The sequence below is a fragment of the Chinchilla lanigera genome, unplaced genomic scaffold (assembly GCF_000276665.1).
Source record: "Chinchilla lanigera isolate Chin_1 unplaced genomic scaffold, ChiLan1.0 scaffold00042, whole genome shotgun sequence".
NCBI lineage: Eukaryota > Metazoa > Chordata > Mammalia > Rodentia > Chinchillidae > Chinchilla > Chinchilla lanigera.
Window position 1 is genome coordinate 3362355 of NW_004955443.1, and position 21626 is coordinate 3383980.

General features: G+C 34.1%; 1 protein-coding gene across 1 annotated transcript in view; it reads right to left on the reverse strand.

Annotated features, from left to right (window-relative positions):
• Positions 1-796: 796 nt before the first annotated feature.
• Guf1 (GUF1 homolog, GTPase) overlaps positions 797-21626 on the reverse strand; it is a gene marked incomplete in the record, with an annotated part of 21169 nt that continues 339 nt past the window's right edge. The window contains 16 exon segments of the mRNA XM_005391910.2: positions 797-951; positions 1596-1632; positions 3556-3675; positions 4788-4889; positions 7468-7601; positions 9218-9361; positions 10140-10272; positions 10613-10736; positions 11884-12023; positions 13218-13421; positions 13864-13928; positions 15918-16001; positions 17428-17505; positions 18835-18915; positions 19090-19238; positions 19367-19478. Of these exon segments, the coding sequence (XP_005391967.2) occupies positions 814-951; positions 1596-1632; positions 3556-3675; positions 4788-4889; positions 7468-7601; positions 9218-9361; positions 10140-10272; positions 10613-10736; positions 11884-12023; positions 13218-13421; positions 13864-13928; positions 15918-16001; positions 17428-17505; positions 18835-18915; positions 19090-19238; positions 19367-19478 (1845 nt within the window).

The following is a 21626-nucleotide window of genomic DNA, read 5'->3' on the forward strand; positions in this document are numbered from 1 at the left end:
GTGATCTCTGGTATGAAATTTAGGCAATATTCTGTAGCCCATACTACTAACACCATATACCTATCATTTACATAAAGGCATTTTCATGGTCAGAAATAAAACAACCCCCTGCCCTAGTCTTAGCTTAGAAGTATAATGTAAACCATACAGTTAAGTGACATTTGATAAAATACCTAAACATCTTATCAAAAGCCATAGCAAATGTCTAAATAGTATGTTGAGTTTACGTTAGTAAATAATTCATATATATCGGGTAAATTGATCCAGCTTTGATACTTCAGTGATCTTGAAAATCTTTAACTAGAGGGAACCATCAATATAGGGCCTTTTAGCGTAAGGACTAAACCTGCATGAAGAAAAAAAGTTAAAATCCACCATGCTTAACTGTGTATCACACATTTAATCATTTAATTTTCATAACAACCTGTAGAGGTAAAGTAGTGTAACCTTTTCTTTTTTTTTTTTTTCGGGTTTTTTTTCTGGTACCAGGAATTGAACTCATGGCCTTGTGCTTGCCAGGCAGGTGCTGTGCCACTGAGCTAAATCCCCAGCCCCTAGTGTAATCCTGATTTTACTGTTCTACAAAGGGTAAATAACCTAGCCAAGATGACCAGTGAGTAGAACAGAAACGTGAAAGTAAACGCCTTCTAAATCCTACCTCGGATCTGTGAACAATGCTCTTTTAAGGACAAGCCAGTAGATTATTTAAACTTTAAAACCCTGAAAGTAAGAAGCAAGTTTTAAAATTTTCATTGTTGTCAAAATATTATGTTATTATGAAAATAATAGATTTTAATTTATGAAAATTTTGAATTATTTATTAGATTGTGTTTTTAAAACTTTTATAAAAGCATCTTTTGGAACTTCAATGTTGCCAATTTTCCTCAGTTTTTTTTTTCCTTCTGCTTGTCTCTTCAGAAGTTTCATTTTTCGGGTAATATCACCACCATACTGAAAAATATTTTGAAAAATTTTAAGTCCAGATCACTTCATGGAAAAATAATCATACACTTACATAGAATCAGCAATATATATCTAAAAACTATACCAAAGTATATCCATAAAGTAGACATCTGTAAAGTTAACAGCTTAAAATTTTGGAATGTATAGCTATAGTCTCATATGCAAACTCTTACATTGTGGTAAATGGGGCAGAAGCTGTGCTAAGCATTTAAAAAAAATCAGTTCTTAATAATAAATGATTTAATAAATTTAAATAAATGAGACAGGAAACTTTGGCAAAGCAATATAGGAGAGGTAGATACCAATTACTAGTGTTTCCACTGTAATAGTCATAATCTTGAAAATTTTTCATTACATATTAAAACAACACATATGTTCCCAGATCAAGTAAATAACTGTTTAAAAAAATCCTCCCTTAGTATTTCATAGGAGGGAATTTTACAAATAAGATGCTTAATAATGTAGCCAAAATGAATGAATTACGGTGATCAAACTGCATTTTACTTTCTATTTAAAAAGAAATAAGGCATATAAAAACAAGCAATGGAAATCAGTATATTTATTCCCCTTTTGATTTTAAACCCATAAAACAGACATATTACAAAGTAGAATATATGCAGCTGGATACGTACACATTTTGCCAAAACATTTTTTCTATAGGCTTTCACACTGTAAAAGAGGAAATTTTACTTAAGTATGTTAATTTCATCCTACTTTTCATAACTATCTCCAAAAACAATTGCCTTTTACCAAAATATTCTAATGACAGTGTCATTACCTATGTAAAATTCCTGTAAGCAAAATAGTTCAAATGCTCTTGCATTTATTTTTATGTACTTAGCATAAAACATGCAGTAAATGCATCATGTCTATCAATGTATATGCACTTTATTAAAGGAAAAATAGTCAAGGCTTACATCTATCAGGCATGATTAGGCCAAATCAAGAATATGATGTGACCTTAACACAAGAATTGTGTCAGGTTATTTCTGGTTCAGCCTAGAGATATTGTTACTACTTAAATAAAATTAAAAATGGTTATTATCTCATTACTGACTCCAACATATGTGGTGGTATGGCCAGGAATATAAATATTATTTGGTTGAAGCTTTTATATAACCCATCTCAAAGCAAACTACTTTATATATAATTTTAATATACTCATCCAATAAGCTCTAATATTGTAAAATTTCTAAAAAATTTCCATATTATCTCTGATTTTGAAAAATAGCTCCCTTTAGGTATTCTCTGAAATGTAAAAATTACTTTGTTTCCTTAAGGAATTCTTTCCCTCAACACAATTTTGCTAGATGATCATATAGGCTTTTAAATTATACTTTCCAGGACGTTCCCCTATCATCTCTACTCTGCTTAATTTGTGTGTTTTCATGAAGCAAAATAGTGTTACAAAAATTAAATTCACTTCAAATAATAGACATAAAATTCATCTTGTGTCTATATAAAATAACCACTAGTATTTCATTAGCTTTGGGTTAAGACAGAATTTAATGGCAATTTCCAGCTTTGCATGAGTAGGTCTTTTTGATTTCCCCGAAACCTTAAGATCATAAATTAAAAGTACCATAGAATACTTCCTGTATTAGCTGTGAAAGTAGAGCAGCTTATTCAGTGTTATGATTTATAAACTGTCCGTCATGGATACTACACTTGGTCTTAGTGGAAAGGCCAAGAAGCAATAAACTGTCCTTCATGTAACAGACCACTTAGCTATACAAAACAACTAATCTTCCATGTGTACACTATAACCCATGCAAGGTCCCTATGTTGCTGTCTTGGTTACTTCTCTCATTTCTGGGACAAAATACCTGACATCCAAAATTCAGGAAGGAAAGGTTTATTTAGCTCACAGTTTGTGAATGTGTCAACCCATACTCAGCTGGTTCCAAGGCAGAGTGGCACAGGGCAGAGGGCAACAGTTCAAGGCAGCGGAAAACAGCAAATCAGCAAGAACAAAAGAGGGCATGGTGGCAAGCAACCTCTTTCCCTCCCTTACATTGTATGCAACTACCTGCCCTGGGGCGGGTATAGCACTCACACTCACAATCCCAACACTGGTCCATGAATCAATCACAAACTCTAGAAGCCTGACCCATGACTGCATAAGGCTTTGGGGGGACATACAGACACAAACCGTAACAGTAGAGAATGTAAAGCCTAATGAGAAATTAGTATTTCTTTTCGATTTGTAAGCTCCCTAGATACTTAAGGTACAAAAACTTTAATTTTCTGTTTTTGATATACATTCCCTTATAACCTACTTGAATAGATTATAATTTACCTGGATAAAACCTTAAAGACATAGATTCCTTACCAAGGAAAATCAAGTCATTTAGTGTGAATAAGAGGAAATTTTTTAACCCATATACCTTACCTTAACATCTCCCAGTGGTGTTACATATTTCAGAGTAGCAGCTATCACTTAAATCAGTGGAACTGAGACACAGCTCTATCTTACTGTTTCAAGTAAGAATAAAACTGGCCAATGTTAAATTAAAAGTTTCAATATTCTTTGGTTTTCCAGTTAGATCACTTCTAAAATCAGCCTGGGAACAAAAATCAATTCCAACTCACGTTTCTCTTGCAACGATTTTACTTCCAATAGCAGCTTGAATTGCTATCTCAAACAGCTGCCTGGGAAGAGAATCCTTTAGACGTTCACATATAGTTTTCCCAACAGAGTGTGCTTTTTCTCTAAGACAGAAAAAAGAAATACAGCTATTTATGTATCTTAATAATTATTAAAGATTATATGTATAAATAATATAAAGGTGATTTTTTTAAAGGAGATTCAAATAGAATTCATTTATTATTAAAAAAAAATTCTAGTATCTAAACCATGAATAATTTCTCTGCTTTTACAAAATATGAGCCAGGTGTGGTAGGGCATGTCTGTAATCCCAGTACTATGGGAGGTTAAGGCAGAAGGATGACAGGTTCAAGCCAAGCCTGGGGAACTTAGCAACTTAATGAAGCCCTGTCCCAAATTTTTGTTTTATTTTATAGCCCAGACTGGCCTCAGATTCATGGCAGTCCTCTTGCCTAAATCTCCTGAGTGCTGAGATTACAGACATGCACCACCACACCCAGCTTGCTGTCCCAAATCTGAAAAATGAAAAAAGGCCGAGGATGTGGCTCAGTGGGAAGGCCCAGGGTTCAATTAGTAATACTAGAAAAAAAAATTCTATAAAATTTAGGAACACATATATTACAGAACGAAAAACATTCTTGATGTCCTTCCCTGTCCTAAAGAAAACACTGTTAAAGTGTTATGCTTATTTTAAACATATATCCTTTATTCTTTTCTTGCACATTAATTTTAGACCACAGTTTACACATCCTGCTCTCCTACTTAAACATTTTTGTCATTAAATTTTCACAGGTGTTCACTAATTCATCTTAAGCAACCTGTTTGTGAATAATTGGTTTTTCAGTATTATTTTTTATGAACAGAACACCTTTTTTGTTAATCCAAAAACCATCATTTATAAAGTTTAAAAACTTCTTTATTTTCATAAGGTATGTAATCGAAATATTTTCCATGACACTCTTCTTTGTAGGTATTATAGTTTTTTACTCTATATAGCACACTGGAAAAAAGCGTGGAAAATCAATAGAAGGTAACATTACAGAGAGCACATTGGAAAAGAGTGTGGAAAATCAATAGAAGGTAACATTACAGAGAAATCTACTTTAATTATCTTTAAATGTTTTTAAAATGGAACTTCTCAAATAAAAATGACCAATAAAAAATATGTCAGGAGCTATTATTTTTACCTTTCATGGTAAGTTTCAATTCAACTTACTTATGTACAACAGTTACTAGCTCTTCTACAATATTTCCATTCAGGAGAATGTCCATTTTTACAAGATCAGCAGTCTGGTAGCCTGCGTCTTCATAATCAAAGCTAACAAGGAAAAAACATCCAAGTGATAAACATATTTCCCAGCAGATTACATTTCTCTTTCTTTAAAGAATGTCTCTTTTCCTTATATTACCCCCTATCTAACTTTTCATTAAAATATTATATACACTTTTATGTAAGTGGATCTGAATATGCATGAAAAGGAACATCTGTTCTATCTTCGTGTTTACAAAGCATATCCAGAGAGGGGAAGAACAAGGCTAAGCTCAACTAGGTAAATGGACTGAAGTCAGTGGCACCTCCTTTCCAATGTTGCCCTCTGGCCAATACTCTTAATGGATCACTGTCAAGATTCATAAATTGAGTTCCTGCTTCATGTTCTATTAACAATGACAACCCTATGTTTAAGTAAGTAGTATGGCACTGACAAACAGCCATGCATTAATGAACTCTTCTGTTTGCAGCTTCACAGGGCTTTGGTGGCAATTAAGTGGGTTAACACGGGTACAGCACTTGGAGTACTACCTAATGCACACTGATTAAAACAGAGCACATACCAGCACTTAGTTTTAGCTACTACTATTAGCGATATGGCCAAAACTTAATGTTTAACTTACAAAACTAAATACCTAAGAGGGAAAATTTCCATTGTGCTTACAAGTCTTCCTATCATGGACAATATGTATATTCCTTTTGCCTTAATTTTAACAAGTGTCAACTGCAAATACGTTTTCTTTCTAAAATTTTAACTCTAATACCAAATTATTGCCTCACGTGTTGCTAAAGCTCTCTTTATTACAACTTTACTAAAGGCACCATGTTAAGGAATATGGAGAATACAAAGAGAGAAAACGTGGATGTATCCTCTGATGTTTATAGCTCCAAAATTTTAGAATACCTTATGTTTTCAAAAGAAACCATTATATAAATAATGGAAACCTAAACCATCATTTCAAACAGGTACTGTAGTGTTAACTGAGAATGTGGGAAACGCATCTATGATCTAATGAATTTCTGTTAAGTACAGAATTGACTGTATTTGATAAATGTCCATCTTAAATATAAGAATTACATGTGACTTAGGAAACTGCAATATATTCTTATGTCATTCAACTAAACCATTTTTGAAGTGTTTAAGTTGCCAAGCTAAAAGATTTTAAAACAACTTAACTTCGTAGTAGCCAAAGAGAACTTGAAATTCTTCCACTTTTGCTAGAAGTGTTATACAAACGTTAAGCCTACTAATCATCCCTTTAAGTATAGTAATTGTTTAAAATGTCACCTCGTTCATTTTAAATTTAATTGCCACTTATTGAAAGCCTTGTTTAAGAAAATCTAAAAAAAAAAAAAACCTGGATGACAATGTAGAAAAGTGTTCAATATAAACAAACAAAAAGATTTCTTTGGTAAAAAAAAAATTCTGTACATACTCTGTTCACTGAAAAGCTCATTTCACAAAGTTAAATATCCGGGTGAGTGAGGCAGGTTAAAACACTGGAAATTTTCTTCTAATATAAGTGCACTGTGTGTGCTTCATTTTTCCCTTCTACTTTCCCAGTATGTTTCTTATATCCTTCATATTCTACTGTATACTTTTCTATCTTGTAAGTATTTTAGGGCAGTGAGGGCATTTTGAGTTATTTTCCACAAGATTCCTTACCAAGGAAAATCAAGTCATTTAGTATAAATAAGAGGAAATTTTTTAACCCATATACCTTACCTTAACATCTCCCAGTGGTGTTACATATTTCAGAGTAGCAGCTATCACTTAAATCAGTGGAACTGAGACACAGCTCTATCTTACTGTTTCAAGTAAGAATAAAACTGGCCAATGTTAAATTAAAAGTTTCAATATTCTTTGGTTTTCCAGTTATATCACTTTTAAAATCAGCCTGCGAGAATGCTATGTCCTTAGTTCCTTATTTAATATTGATTTTCCTTTCACTTTTATTTGGCTGTGCGCCAACAGTGGTTTTTATGACATGGATCGCTTATTCCTGGGAAGACCAAGGTATTAAAATATATGTAAATTTAAGTGCACACTTACAGATTTTTTTTTTATAGACTGAAAATATCCTTCTGTTTTCAAATGTAAATAGATGGCTTCTGAGATCACTTACCATACAACTATATTTTTAAAATACCACTGTGGTCACAATAGCATTTTGGAAGTATGTACAATTGTTAACCAAAAGCTAGAAAGAATATACTCTTCATTAAGAGAGCATTAACTTTTTTTCTTTAAGAGTAATACACTGATGGTAAATCAAAAGCATTTTTTCTCCTATAAGCAAATTACAGATATTCTCTAACACTTAAAAGGATGTTGCAACCCTTTTTAAAATTTTTTTTTTTTTTTTTTTTGGAGACAGAGTCTTGCTATGCAGTTCAGGCTGGCCTTGAGCTCCCTTGTAACCCAGGCTGCTCACAATGATCCTCCTGCCTCAGCTTCCCAAGTGCAGGGATTACAGGCATGCACCACCATGCCCAGCTTTAACTATAGAATACAATTCTCAACTCTTAAGAGACCTGAGATTACTAAACAAGTGAAATATTAGTATACTTGTCAGAATTTCAAAACAGTTGTCTAACCATTTGATATTCCCATTAATTTTTTTACCTAGCATATCCAGAAGACAAGGATTTCAAAGAGTCATAAAAATCTACCACAATTTCATTCAAAGGGAAGAGATACTTAAGCATAACTCTATTTTGATCAATAAACATCAAATGTTTTTGAACTGCTCTTCGAGCCTAAAACAAGGAGAAAAAATGTATTTAGTAATAACTTACTCAAATATTGATCTAAATTGATAAATAAAGATGTCAATCACCAAGGCACAAATCTTAATAATAAAGAGTGGGAAAAATGAAGAAATATTTCTTCAGTGTAGTAAGCAGTATTTTTTAATACAGGTAGGACTTTTTATTTCAGTTACATTATACTTGTGACTGAAGCTTTTGTTTTTAAGTTGTTTTTTGTAAATTACAATTATTTCACTTAGTGGTAAATCAAATTAATTGCAATCAGTCTTAATTTTTTATAAATGAATAAATTACAGAGAAATTAAGTGATTAAAATTACAATACAATTTGTGATGGTAGAATTAAAACTCAAGTCTTCTAGTCAGTATTTGACACATTTTACAGTAATTCAAATAGGAATTTTGGGGGAACATGATTATGTTCCTTTCGTGGATTACTTATTACAGTATGATGAGAACAACAATGCAAAATGGGGGATACCATCCAATCTAGAGTCCTAAAATTTTATAATTTTCTTTCAAGCAATATTAAATTTGAAGCATAGTCATCCCTTGCTGTATCACAGTTCACTTATTGCGGTTCACTGTATCATGGGTTTTTAAAAAAAATATATCTAATTCTGTATCACAGAGTTTTTGCTATATTGTGGGATTTTGCTGTATATAGGTATTTACATAATATTTATGATTTTAATTATTTTTGCCTAAAAACTTTAATATAAAAATATAAAAAATGTTAATTCAAACACATTAAAAGAATATTAAATTGAAATAAAATACAGTATGTATTTCATCATTGGATGAATAGCATACTATACACAATGGAAATGCAGTACGCCACTACTGCTTGAACAAGTCTGCCAACGTGAGATTGTACACAGCACACTATTGGCTGATGGAATGGAAGGTGAACCAACCACAGCACTGTGTTCTGTATCCTGGGTGCTGACTGGCTCAGTGAACGTTGGTCTGTTTGATCTCCTGCACTGTGCCCATACGTTCAGCATCTCTCCTCATTCACTTCACATCAAGTACCCATATAGAATTTTACATGTTAAAGTTATGTAGGTTTAAGAGTGTAGAAAATGTTTAAGAGCATATGAAATTTTTATAAGAGTATGGGAAAGGTTAATAAGAGAGTGGGAAAGGTTCATAGTGTAGGAAGGGTTTATAAAGCCTTAAAATATATATAAATAATGAAAAAACGCCACTACTTCTCATACTTTCATCTATGGTGGAGGGTCTCTGGAATGTAACTCCCGCGATAGGTGAGGGATCACTATTACTCAAAAAGAGCATAAGAAATCACACTTTTGAACACATATAACTAAATACTAAACTAATTTCTTTTGGGCTAATGTGTTCATTCAGTAGGTTAACATACATGATAAAAATTACTGATTATATTTTTCTTATTTAAAATCAAAACAGTTTAGAAAGTATACATATCTTTACCTACATGTATACATATAAACAGATACATATAAAAATCTCTTTATTAAATTCAATTTGGAGAGCAGGGGGAAATTTTTCAAAACCTGAGCTAGAAACTACTGTTTCAAAAGTCTAAAACCTACTTTTGTAATAAATTGTATGCATTTCTACCTGGCAAAGAGCCATTATTTTTCCAGTATATTCATCTGGTGTGATAATAGTGCCCAGAACAACTGGCTCCAGATATTCTGCTACTTTTGATTTATCAGGGAATTGTGCAGGGTTGATGATTGTGATTTCTTTTTCTCTGTATTCCTAAAAGTTGGAAAAATAAACAATTTCTTAAAAAGAAATTTTAATATAATTATTTTTCTTCAATGTTTTAACCTATACAGTAGAGAAGTTTTGTTAACTAATTTATTGCCGATAATAAAAACAAAAGAATTCTTGAATGCTATAGTATCTTAACATGCTTTTTCTTTTTTAAAAATCTTCCGATTGTAATCATTTAACATTACCAACAATTAATAAATAATATATTTTCATTATTTACATTTACTAAACATGTTATGGACCATTGAGAAATCATGTAACAACACATTTAAATTTGACTTGTAGCATTATGTTTATAGGTGCCAAAGATAGTTTAATATTAATTCCTTCTTAGAAGTAATATTGTCCCTATCATTAACTTAAAATCTAAAATTTTTCACAGCCACAGAAATGAATGCTTCAATTTTTGAAAGATAAATTACTTAGGACCAAAATTATATTTTTTAACTTTGTGCTAAATTTAGAACAGTATTTTTATTACTAATTTTGTATTTTCATGTCAGATACAGACTACTTTGATAATGTGCAGATCAAGTTAAAAAAATTACACATAAAAAGGTTTTTCATTAATAAATCAGTTCACTTTTTACTATTAACAGTTTTACTAGCCACTGAGATATTAGTATACTAAAAATCTTCTCTTAAAATTCTGCATATCCCAGTACCGGAGAAAAACCAAAACCAAAAAAAAAAAAAAAAAAAATTCTGCATATACACGTTTAGTTTTCCTTCTTATATTTATAAAAAAAATTTACAGTACCTTTATCAATTTTGCTGATGCAAGAACAGCTTTATATGGAACAGTAGGGGTTGTCAAAATAACGGAAGTATTATATTCTTGCTCAAGTCGCTGGTTGAAAACTTCCATATGCAGAAGTCCAAGAAATCCCAACCTAGTAGAAAAAAGTCAAACTCCAAAATGTTTATTTCTCATGGGCTCTATTTTTTTACTTCCTTGAGGGAACTTACTGTTACATTATAGAGCAGGAGTGGAATCAAGAGTCATTCAGGCAATTCACATCATTTTACAAAATAAAACTGAAATCTTCCATTGAGATCTTAAAACACTAGAAAAGTTAATCTATAAAATGGGAAGCCACAGTGTGGAAAAGGTATACATAAAATGTTTTAATTCATTTTATTAAGATGAACTTATCGTCAAAAATGTTCATGAGCAATGCACTACTTTACCCTCCTCTAAAACAGCAAGTCTCCAATATGAATGAATCTCACCTCCAGCCAGCACCCAGGGCAAGACTACTATCCCGATGTACCGTCACACTGGAGTCATTTAAAGTCAGTTTCTCTATGGCACTCTTCAGGTTATTATATTCAGATTGATCTATAGGGTACATTCCTGGGGACACATGCATTTCTCATTATCAGAAGTGGTAAGCCACCTACAGAACAAACCTATTACGTTGTGCTGCCAAGTTTAATATTGACCATTTAGCTTTTACATTACTTTTCTATACTGGATTGAACAAAACATTGGCTTGTTAAAAATCTATGCGTATTAAATTAAATTGATTGTGAAGTGTGTTCCAAATCATTAGTTTTAATGAATATATAACTGGATTCAGACAACAAGCAATGTTTTTCTGCTTTTACAGAAGATTTAGATGGAAGAAAAATAAGAATTATAGGAATTAGGCCTAACTGGAAAACAAATTGTCTTCTTCAAAAAACAAAAGCATAAGCTGTTCCACAACCATAAATGTAACTTTGTTAATGGGTAAGAGTAGGAGCTGAAATGAAAACTTCACCTAACTCTTTATTCTTTATATTGTGTATTTAAACCAAAGATAAAATTTACTTCCCACAATTTACTAACAAAAACTATGGAAGGTACTGATTCATCACATTCTCCTTCTTTTCACATCTAAGCAGTCCACATCTTTAAAGTCCTCCAAAATCTTAATGACTGACTGCCTAAGTAAAGTTAAACTTAATGCATAATTCCGAGGGAGAGAGATTATAAGAAACCCAAGTGCTAGACATCTTATTATATAGTAACTTCATAACCTACTCAAAACGTCTCTAGCATCACACAGTAGTAAAAAGTTCCAAAGTTAACGTACTCAAGACTACAGTACTCTCTGTCATGTCTACACTAGTATAACAAAATCCACCTAAGAGGCCGTTCAGTAAATGTCTACCAATAATTCATAAGAAAAACATCTTAATTAGAAAAATGTTTCAAATATAATAAGGAACTAAGTTCAGAGTAATAAGATAATTTATATTAATCATGCTCTCCTACATGTCAGCTCATTTAAGGAGTCCTAAATGATTTCCCATATAAAATTTCATCATATATATAAATTTATTAATTGATGTAGAGATATATAACACACACAACAAACAACAGTAGCCTGGCAGTAGCAGTTATTTAAAATAATTAGAATGTGTTCATCTGTTAGTAATTTCTCTTTTACTTCAGACACAGACTTTTATTTTAAAAATACCTCGGCCTTCAATGTTTAAATTTGTGAGCTCCTCACCTGCAAATACCATTGCTTTCGCTGATTTAAACCCAGGCAAGGGCTCCACAGGTTGGTTACGTAAATACAATGTATCTCCTATTTGGGCTTCAGTGACATCTTTCATCCCAGCAATCAAATAGCCCACCTGTCCTGCATATCTAAATAAAATTATTATATGCACATATTTACTGTTTTAAGCACACAGTTAAATTAGTTAGAGAACTAGTACATAATTTCCAAACAAAGCCTCATTAAAGTAAAATAAGTGGAATACCAATTCTCAATGTCTGGGGTTTACCAGCCAAAGAATACACCAGGTCTTACCTATTACCCAAAAGAACTTCTGCACAAGCCTAAAACCTTCCCCATAACTGCCCACATTTTGAAAATTAGAAAACTTCTAAAATATAATTTTAAACGAAGTAGAAATATATGAACTCTCAACAAACCTGACATGTATCTAGTTTCTGTCCTTCAGAAAAAAAATAAATTCTAAAATTTTAGAGGTTTAGCTTAGTTTAAAAAAAAGTAGCTATACAAAAACAAATTATATATAGCTACAACCATCTTAAATGAAGATGCATTAATGTTAAATGCTATATGGCAGAATATAAACAGACTTTACAAATACCTCTCTAAAATGAAAATAAATTTTCTGACTCAAAAAAATATAGTGAGTGAGCACCATGGTTTTTACACATACAACATTAAGCCCTTGAATGTGATCTGTGAGGTTATCTAGTTCAATACCTTAATTTTTACAGATGAGGCAATAGAACCTAAGAAACCACACTCTGTGGCCCAAGGTTCACAGTTATCTAACACAGAGTAGGCATACAACAGAACAGTTGTTGTGTAAGGGAACTCAGATCTATTTTTCTAATGCACACTACCTTGCTAAGCCCCTTTCCTTGATTTTGGTTCATCAAAGTTTTACAATAAATTCCACATTAAAGAAAAGAATGAAAATTTCTGTATTTCTTTTTTTATGTTGCCCAGTCTAGTTGCAATGAAGTTAAGTGTAATGAAAAAAAAAAATCACTATGGCTATGGCTATAGGAAACTAACTCTTTCCTTGTCCCATAAAATACATCAATATAGGATCTGATTTGCAGTGCATCACTGTGTTAGTCATGACTAGTCATGAAGAATACAAATCAATTATATTTTCTGTCCATAAAAGTTTCTACCATTTGTCACACTTGAGATCCTTCTGACAACGATTGTGCATACAGTTGCATTAAATCAGTTTTTCAAGTTACCCAACTGGAATCATTCTAAGCACACTAAGTTGAAAACGGCAGAAACAGAAATACATACAAACATTTTAGTTACTATTACAGATTACTTACAATTTAAGAGTTGGTTGCTCATTAGGAATCAAAACTCCTACTTCATTAACTTCATATGTCTTTTGAGTATGTGCCGATACAATTTTATCTCCTTTGGAAACCACTCCATCAAACAGTGCTACATTGGCTACCACACCTCTATATTGGTCAAAGGTGGAGTCAAATACCAAAGCTCTCAGGGGATTTTTGCGATGTACCTTAGGACTATTAAATATAAGTTTAAAAAATTAAAAATCTTAATAAAATGTAATTTCAACTTAGGTGTTATGCTTAATTTATTCTAGTTCTTGAAAAGGTTCATATCTAACAGCCAAAACAACTTTTGTATAAAATATGGTATATTAAATTTAATTCAATATCCAGTTGCAAATCAATGACGGTCTTCAAATTATTTACTAATATATTTGTCTGTGTAAAACAAAGGCCAGTAATTGCCAAAGTACTGACGTTCTCTATGATTATCAAGAAGAGATCCCTATTGTTCTTTACGTTCATTCACTTTACTGTTTTATATTTTCCTTTTGTGTATTTCTAAAAGCAAAGTCTCACTCACTGCAAGTGAACTTGTCGTATCCACTAAGTTAAGGCAGATTTTGTAGTTCTTGAACAGTATAAATGAATAGTATAAAAACAGCAAAATACTTACGGAGGTATTCTTTCAATAACTGCCTGAAGAACACTTTCAATATTGGTTCCAAGTTTAGCAGAAATCTAAAAACATACATGCCAAAAAAAAGCATTTAAAGACTGCACTTTTCTACACTGATGACCTGTGAGTTACAAACAGAAAGAAGGATTTGAATACAGCAAAAGGAAAAGCACAAACTAAACATACTGACTCAAATACCTATTTGCACTACACTTAGGTGGTTCTATAGCTCTAGGATTACAAAATATTCTCCTTATATTGTTGAAGAAATAGAGTAAGAGTTCAAAAATTCAGAGTAATAATCATGTTACTTCATGGAATGTATGACTTCAGCTAAAACATATTTTTGACCTTCCATTTCTTCACCTGAAAAATGCAGTGATTATCCATATTTGATTACTCATTTTATTCATATTCGGTCAACAACATGTGTAGCTGGCAGGCAACAATAATGTATACTGATATTTCATTGTTCTTCAAAAGCAAGCCAAGACAGCTACATGCCTGTGACTGACCTATGTCATCATTACTAAATGGACTTTATCTGAAATCTTGATTTCAAAAGCCATTCCTGAAAGCTACCACTTACCCTTCAAACTTTCTCCACAGAAAGACTTTAGATTTTTCAGCATGAGTACTACTGACATTTTGGGCCAGAATATTCTTTGTCTGGGGAGGCTGCCCTGTGCATTATATGAGGTTTAGTACCAACTACTGCATTACATCTACTCACAAGATGCTAATACCACCACCACCCCCAATTTTAACAACCTGAAATATCTGTAGGGTAGAATTACAACCTGCTGAGAACCAGTACTCTAGATTCTAATATCTTCTTTGCAACAAGCCTTAACTTCTTATTTGCTAAATGTCCTACTCTTACCCATTCCCTCCCACTCCAACCTGGGACTCTAAAGTCTACCACCTACAATCACTGTTTACAACCAGTTTCTATTGTCTCCCTATCCCAAGCAGCTTGCAAAACCTCAACTTTGAGTGCATCCAATATTGTGCCTCCTCTATACATGGAACAATTTACTATCAGAGAAAAATCAAGTAACTTGTCTGGATCTTTTCTTCGAATTCATTTATAGATTATAGTGAGTAATTTACACTTCGTGGCATCAATTTTGATATAAATAAATCTATGTTTTCCTAAATTACCATAACAATCACATCCATGTCTCCATTTTCTAGCTCTAAATATCACATGCACACTAAAAACTCCTACAGTTACCTTTATAAAAAAACTTTTGCGAATTAGCTTTTTGTCAATTCCATTAATGAAAAAAATGCTTTGAAATTGTTTGAACTTGCTCTTCAGGGATAAAATGGCATTTAAGAAATACAAATATTCCTCCTTTAATGAACTACCTTTTTAATGACTGTTCAGACTTAGGACCCACCACTTACAGTTAAGATCTGTCTTTTTTCTTTTGTATGGTTGTGTATATCTTGTTTATACAATGTCTTTTTTTATGTAAAAGTACACCTTGATTATACAGTACTATAATTTTTGCTGATCATACTGTGTAGTACAGTACTGTAGTTTTATACTGTTATGCATTACAGTACTGCATATAAGAGTTACACAAATAAAAGCAAGTCATAAAGTTAGATTTTCCTTTGACCATTTCTTTGTTCTGAATATGGTAATGTACACACTATACAATTCCTCATTTAGTGACCAATTCATTTAACAGCCTAGCTGTAGGACTGGAACTCAGGTATTAGATGAGGAATACGTGTGACGTAGAATTTCAGACGGCCCATGTTTTAGTCCTGGCACTGTGACTAACTAACCCTATGACCTTAGGAAACTGATAAAATCAATGAAGTTTAGTTCATTTAAAGCTAATGTGGCAATAATTTCTGTATGTCATGATAATGTAAAAATGGGTTTCGGGCAAGACTTAAGTGAAATAATACTATAAGAATGATGTAAAATTATAGAAACATTATACAATGCCATGTGATCGAATACCACTTGGTCCAATTATCTGAGAATTTTTGTAGTATAATCAGTATTTTTCAAAACAAAGATATTTTACCTTAATACATTCATCACTTGGAATATCAAATACTTTTTCAATTTGTTTCTCAACTCTTCCAGGATCTGCATTCTTTAGATCTATCTTAAAAAAAAATCCACTGTTAGTGTAATAAAAATAAAATGGATTATTGTATCATGTTTAAATAGTTTTTAGAAAGTTAAACGCTTATCTGATTTAAACTGACCCATTATGATTTTCTCAAAATAATGTAAATGATGTATAAACAATATAATTTTTAAAGCATATCAATTAGCATCATATGGCCTGACTTTAAAAGTTAAGTTAAACATTACATGAAATTTGATAACAGTATGTTTTACCTATAGGCAGTCTTGCTTCTCGCTTTTTTTTGTCTGTAACAGGGTCTCACCATGTAGTTCAGATTGGCCTCGGACTCACTACATAGCCCAGGCTGGCCTTGAACTAGCTGTGATCCTCCTGCCTCAGTCTCCCGAGTGCTGGGATTGCAAGCATGTGCCACCAAGCCTGGCCAAGTCTTGCTTCTCTTAAACTAACTCCAATATTAAGAAATACAATTTATTACAAGGATTATAAATTAAGAATCTTAATTTTTATAAATTGATACTTATAAACACTACTGAGGTGAGCACTGAAATGTTTTGTGGGCTTTGTGATTCTCTCTTAGACAATCACAGATTCTCTCTTACATCATAAGCCACTTTCCTATGTACATTTTTCTATTACATATTTTCTATATATATTTAGTCTGACAGACATGTACATTTAGTATAACAGAGATGTTCTGTCTACCTGCATCACTTTCGTATAAAAATGGCCTTCCCAGGCCAGGGGTATAGTTCAGTAGCACAGCGCCTGCCTGGCATGCACAAGGTCAGGAGTTTGATCCCCAGTACAAAAAAAAAAAAAATGGCCTTCCTTTCCCTTGTGACACAAGCTTGAGAGGCATTACTTTCTCAACTATGTAAAAGGGTATAGGATTCAGACCTGCACTTCTGTTACATGCAGCTCAAAGACATAAATCATACCAGCACACTGTTATGGTTTGTGTCTATATGTGCCCCCAAAGCCTCATGCAGTCCTGGGGCAGGATTCTAAGAGTTTTTTGATGGATCCATGGTCCAATGCTGGGACTATGGGTGTGAGTGCTACACACCCCTGGGGCGGGTAGCTTGCATACAATATAAGGGAGGGAAAGAGGCTCCTTGCCACCCTCCTCCCTTTTGCTCGTTGCTTTTGCTATCTTCTGCCACCATGAACTGCTGCGCCTGTGCCCTGTGCCCTGCCATTCTACCTTGGAGCCAGCTGATTATGGACTGAAACCTCCACAAACTGTGAGCTAAATAAAACGTTCCTTCTTTAATTCTGGGGTCAGGTATTGTCTCAGCAACAAGAGAAAAGTAACCAAGACACACACTAAATAAATAGCTGGAGTTTCTTCATATAAAAAATAGTGCACCTGACACTTAAACACTAAGTATACTTTTAGAAACTGAAATATGTACCATTGCTGTCTTACCACGATTACCTTGTTTATAACTGGAATTACTGATAGCTGTGCTTCAAAAGCAAGAAAGAAGTTTGCTACAGTTTGAGCTTGAATACCCTGAAAATATGAAGGCATAAAAGAATGAGATGATCACTCTACCATCTATCACAAAAAGCATTCCATACACTTTCATCAAAATTGGTTTTAAATGACTGTAGTAACAAAATTAAACAAAATACCATGTATGTACCCACTACAGTCTGGATTCTGAATGTCCGCCCCCAAACCCCATCTGTTAGGCATGGCCCCCAGGGTTTTATTATTAGGAGCTAAGACCTAGGGGAGGTCCTTAGGTCACTGAGGCCGTCTCTTTGAAAAGACAGTGGAATCCTGGTCCCTTCCTCTTCCTCTTTTTTGCTTCCTGGCTCGTGAGGTGAGTAGTTTTTCCCTATTGCACAGGCCTGCTACAGTTAGCTGCCTTGCCACAGGTCCAAAGCAACAAGGCCAATGAGCCATGGAACAGCACCTTCAATACAGACCTAAGATAAACTTTTCATACTTATGTCAAGGACTTCATTATGGTGACAAAAAGCTGATTAACACTAGCCTTCCCACTTTTCTCTGTAGTTTCGTCTCCAGGGTCAAAATAAAGATCACCGATGGCAAAGCAATAGCCAAACCAAGCAAGGTAAGCCAGTGGACATTCTACTAAGCTTGCCACAGGAGCCTCACACAGAAGTAAAATACATGCATTCCATGCACCTGAATCATTCCCTGTGATAGTTTCTTTCAGTTCAGGAAACAATTACTGGAATTCCCTCTCTTGCCAGGAACTATGCCAGGCATCAGAAACACACAGATGTAACATGGAGCATCAAAGGCATCAAAGTCTACTGCAGGACACAGTCACGTGGTACACTTTATAAAGCCTGGTACTGTGTATACATGTACAGACTGACTTTCCTTGGCAGGGTCAAGAAACGCTCAATGAAATAACAGAAAAAAATCCCTCTGAGTCTTGAATGAAGATGCTTTGAAAAACACATATATCAAAAACATTTCAATACTGTGTATCACAGCTTTCTGTGTCTCTTTGCTGAATTTTTTAAAAATGTTTACACTAATATCACAAAAGAACTTGGTAGTAGTACTATTATTTTTTATTAAACATAGCAATTTTTAAATTATTGCCTTAAAATCAGCAAACATGACCTCAAAACATAAGATACTTAAGCTCTGCTACAAACTGATATGGAACTCAGATAAGAATAGCTAACAGTGGTGGGGAAGGTTTTGGTAACATGTACTGATAACAGAGCATCATACTCCTACAAAACAAAGAACATCTTCAACAATTCCTCTCATCAAAATGTAAAAGATGAACTCATCAACCAACAGGATGGTTTAATGTAATTACACTGCAAGTTTTAATAACATAAATCCTACCTCATTTGCATCGACCACCAGTAAAACACCTTGGCAAGCGGAAAGTGACCTGGACACTTCATAACTAAAATCAACATGGCCCTACGAAACAAAAATATTGGTACTTTTAAATGTTCTGTACTTTTTTGAGTGAGGGGCATTATGACAAACTTTAAAAAGTTAAATATAGACATTTTTACTGTACTTTGTAGCATGTTACACTAACACCAAAAAAAAAAACCCAGAAAACAATAAGCAAAGGAAAATGTAACTTACTGGTGTATCAATAAGATTTAAAAGATACTGCTTTCCTTCAAAATTGTAAAAAAGAGACGCTGTCTGTGCTTTAACAGTGATTCCTCTTTCTCGTTCCACTTGCAATTTATCAAGAACTTGCTTATTATTCTTTGTCTTATCAATTGTTCCTGTAAACAGAAACGTATACTTTTCTGGGCTTCACAAAAGAAAATCTTACATGTAAAATTAGAAACAAAATTGAAGAGGGCAGGGTAAGTTTCCAGTTACAGCAGTCAAGCATACAAAATGAAAATACCTGTTAGTTCTAACAGCCTGTCAGCTAAAGTACTTTTGCCATGATCCACATGTGCGATGATACTGAAATTTCTAGTATCTTCAACAGGAAATTTAGACATGTCTGGTTTTTCCTAAAAAAGAAAATACTACATTAAGGTGTATACATTTTGCATACTATGAAACAAGTACACTAATTCAAATATTCTTTTAATCTTTGAATAAGTCCACTTCTAGCATTTATGTTTTTATTATTTTTCTGACAGTTGAGCGAATGTCTAAGCTTACATTACAAAGAACACTTTACAAGAGGATTCATCAAATACATCAGTTCCATAGTCAAAATGAATCAATAGTCAATGAGTCAATAAAATGCTGTTACTTAATATGTCCTACTTACAGGGTCAGTCAGGAATTGGATTTACTTTCATGAATGGAAAAAAGAAAACAACTTAGAGCTCCTGAACATCTAAGACTGCCTCATATGGCAAACGCTCCTAAAGTAAAGGAGCCACAGAAAAGCTGAAAGAATGAAAAGTAAATTCTCTGCTCCTATTACACACTAAATGACCAATCAGGTCTATTTAAGACTCAGTTCTGAATACAGCCTTTAAAGTTTAATTTAAAAATAATTCTGGGGGGCTGGGGATTTAGCTCAGCGGCAAAAGCGCCTGCCTCGCATGCGCAAGGTCGTGAGTTCGGTTCCCGGTACCGGAGAAAAACCAAAAACCAAAAAAAAATAAAAAATAAAAAAATAAATAAAAACAATTCTGTGAGCTGGGTGTGGTGGCGCACGCCTGTAATCCCAGCACTTGGGAAACTGAGGCAGGAGGATTGTTGTGAGTCTGAGGCCAGCCTGGGCTACACAGTGAGCTCAGGCCAGCCTGAACTGCATAGCAAGACCCTGTCTCAGAAAGACAAAAAAAAAAAAAAAACCACAATTTTGTTACTTTGCGACCTCTCTTGAAAGAGGTTACATCAAAAAACGGCTTTTATCACTTAAAAAGTTTTAAATATTTTAATATCAAGTGCCTGGTTTTTAGTGCATACATAATGTAAAAGAGACAGAGTGGGTAAAACTTATATTCACCTATAATATCCCATTTTTTAAATGTAAACTTTTTTTTCATTCTAATCATTGCTTCATAGTAAACAACACGAGTTTAGGGTGAGTATAAAATTCGTCTTTTGTTTTTGTCACTGGTGCAGGACAGATAAAAGTACAATTATATTTTAAAGAACTCTACAAAAAATGTCATTTTCAGTGATTTTGTTGTTTTTTTATTTTTGATCCATTCAAGTCAAAGGTTTGTAGAACTCCCCCTTTTTAACAACTCTGAATGGACAAACTTATACAAATCGTTTTAAAACCTCAGGTATCTTTGAAAAAGCCAAAGTGACTAATTACAGAAAGCCTCGTTTGTCCACTAACTCAACTTGCATTCAGTCACTTCACAGTGATCAGGCAGTGTAGTTTCTCGTGTTGCGAATTCCCCATCTCTGCCAATAACAAGAATCAAAATGATACCGGCTTTTTTTTCTGGCTCAGGTATAACTGTAATCCCAGAGTTCTGGGAGGCTGAGGCAGGACACTACAAATTCTAATCCAGCCTGGATAATTTAGACACTAGTGAGACCATGTCGCAAAACAAAATAAAAAGGACTGGGGATGTAGGGGATGAAGCCAACAGTCTCTATGTTCAAACCCCAGCACCAGTGAAAAGGGAGAAAGGGAGGGAGAGAAGAAGGGAGCGTGAGCCAGCAAACAAGCGGAGAACCTAACTAGGACTGCTTGCACTCTACACGTCGGTCTGCAAGAAGTTCTACGCGAAAGCTCGAAAACTGCCAATAAATGTTTAACTGGTACTGCATTCAACAAACGAAGGGCGCCGGGACACAGCTCAGTGGCACAGCGCCTGCCTGGCAAGCACAAGGTCTTGAGTTCGATTCCCGCTACACCCCCCCCCCCCCAAAAAAGAAGAGGCAATGTTAGAAAAGGGTCGAGCAACCTGCCCAGGTCACATGGCTGATACACTGCGGGAAAAGTGGGTTACACCAGCCGCTTCCAAGAAAGCTTTGGGAAGAAAAAAACGAAGAAGTTAAACGACCAGCCCCAGGTCACACGGGAGCAGCAGCAGCAGGACGGAAAGCGCGGGGCGGATCCGCGGTCCCGGCTGCCGCCGCGGAAACCACCGGAGCCGGCGCGCAGCGCGCCCCAGGAAGCCCGGACGCGGTGCACGGGGCCGCCGCGGAGTGCTAACCCTAGCGGCGATCACCTTGAG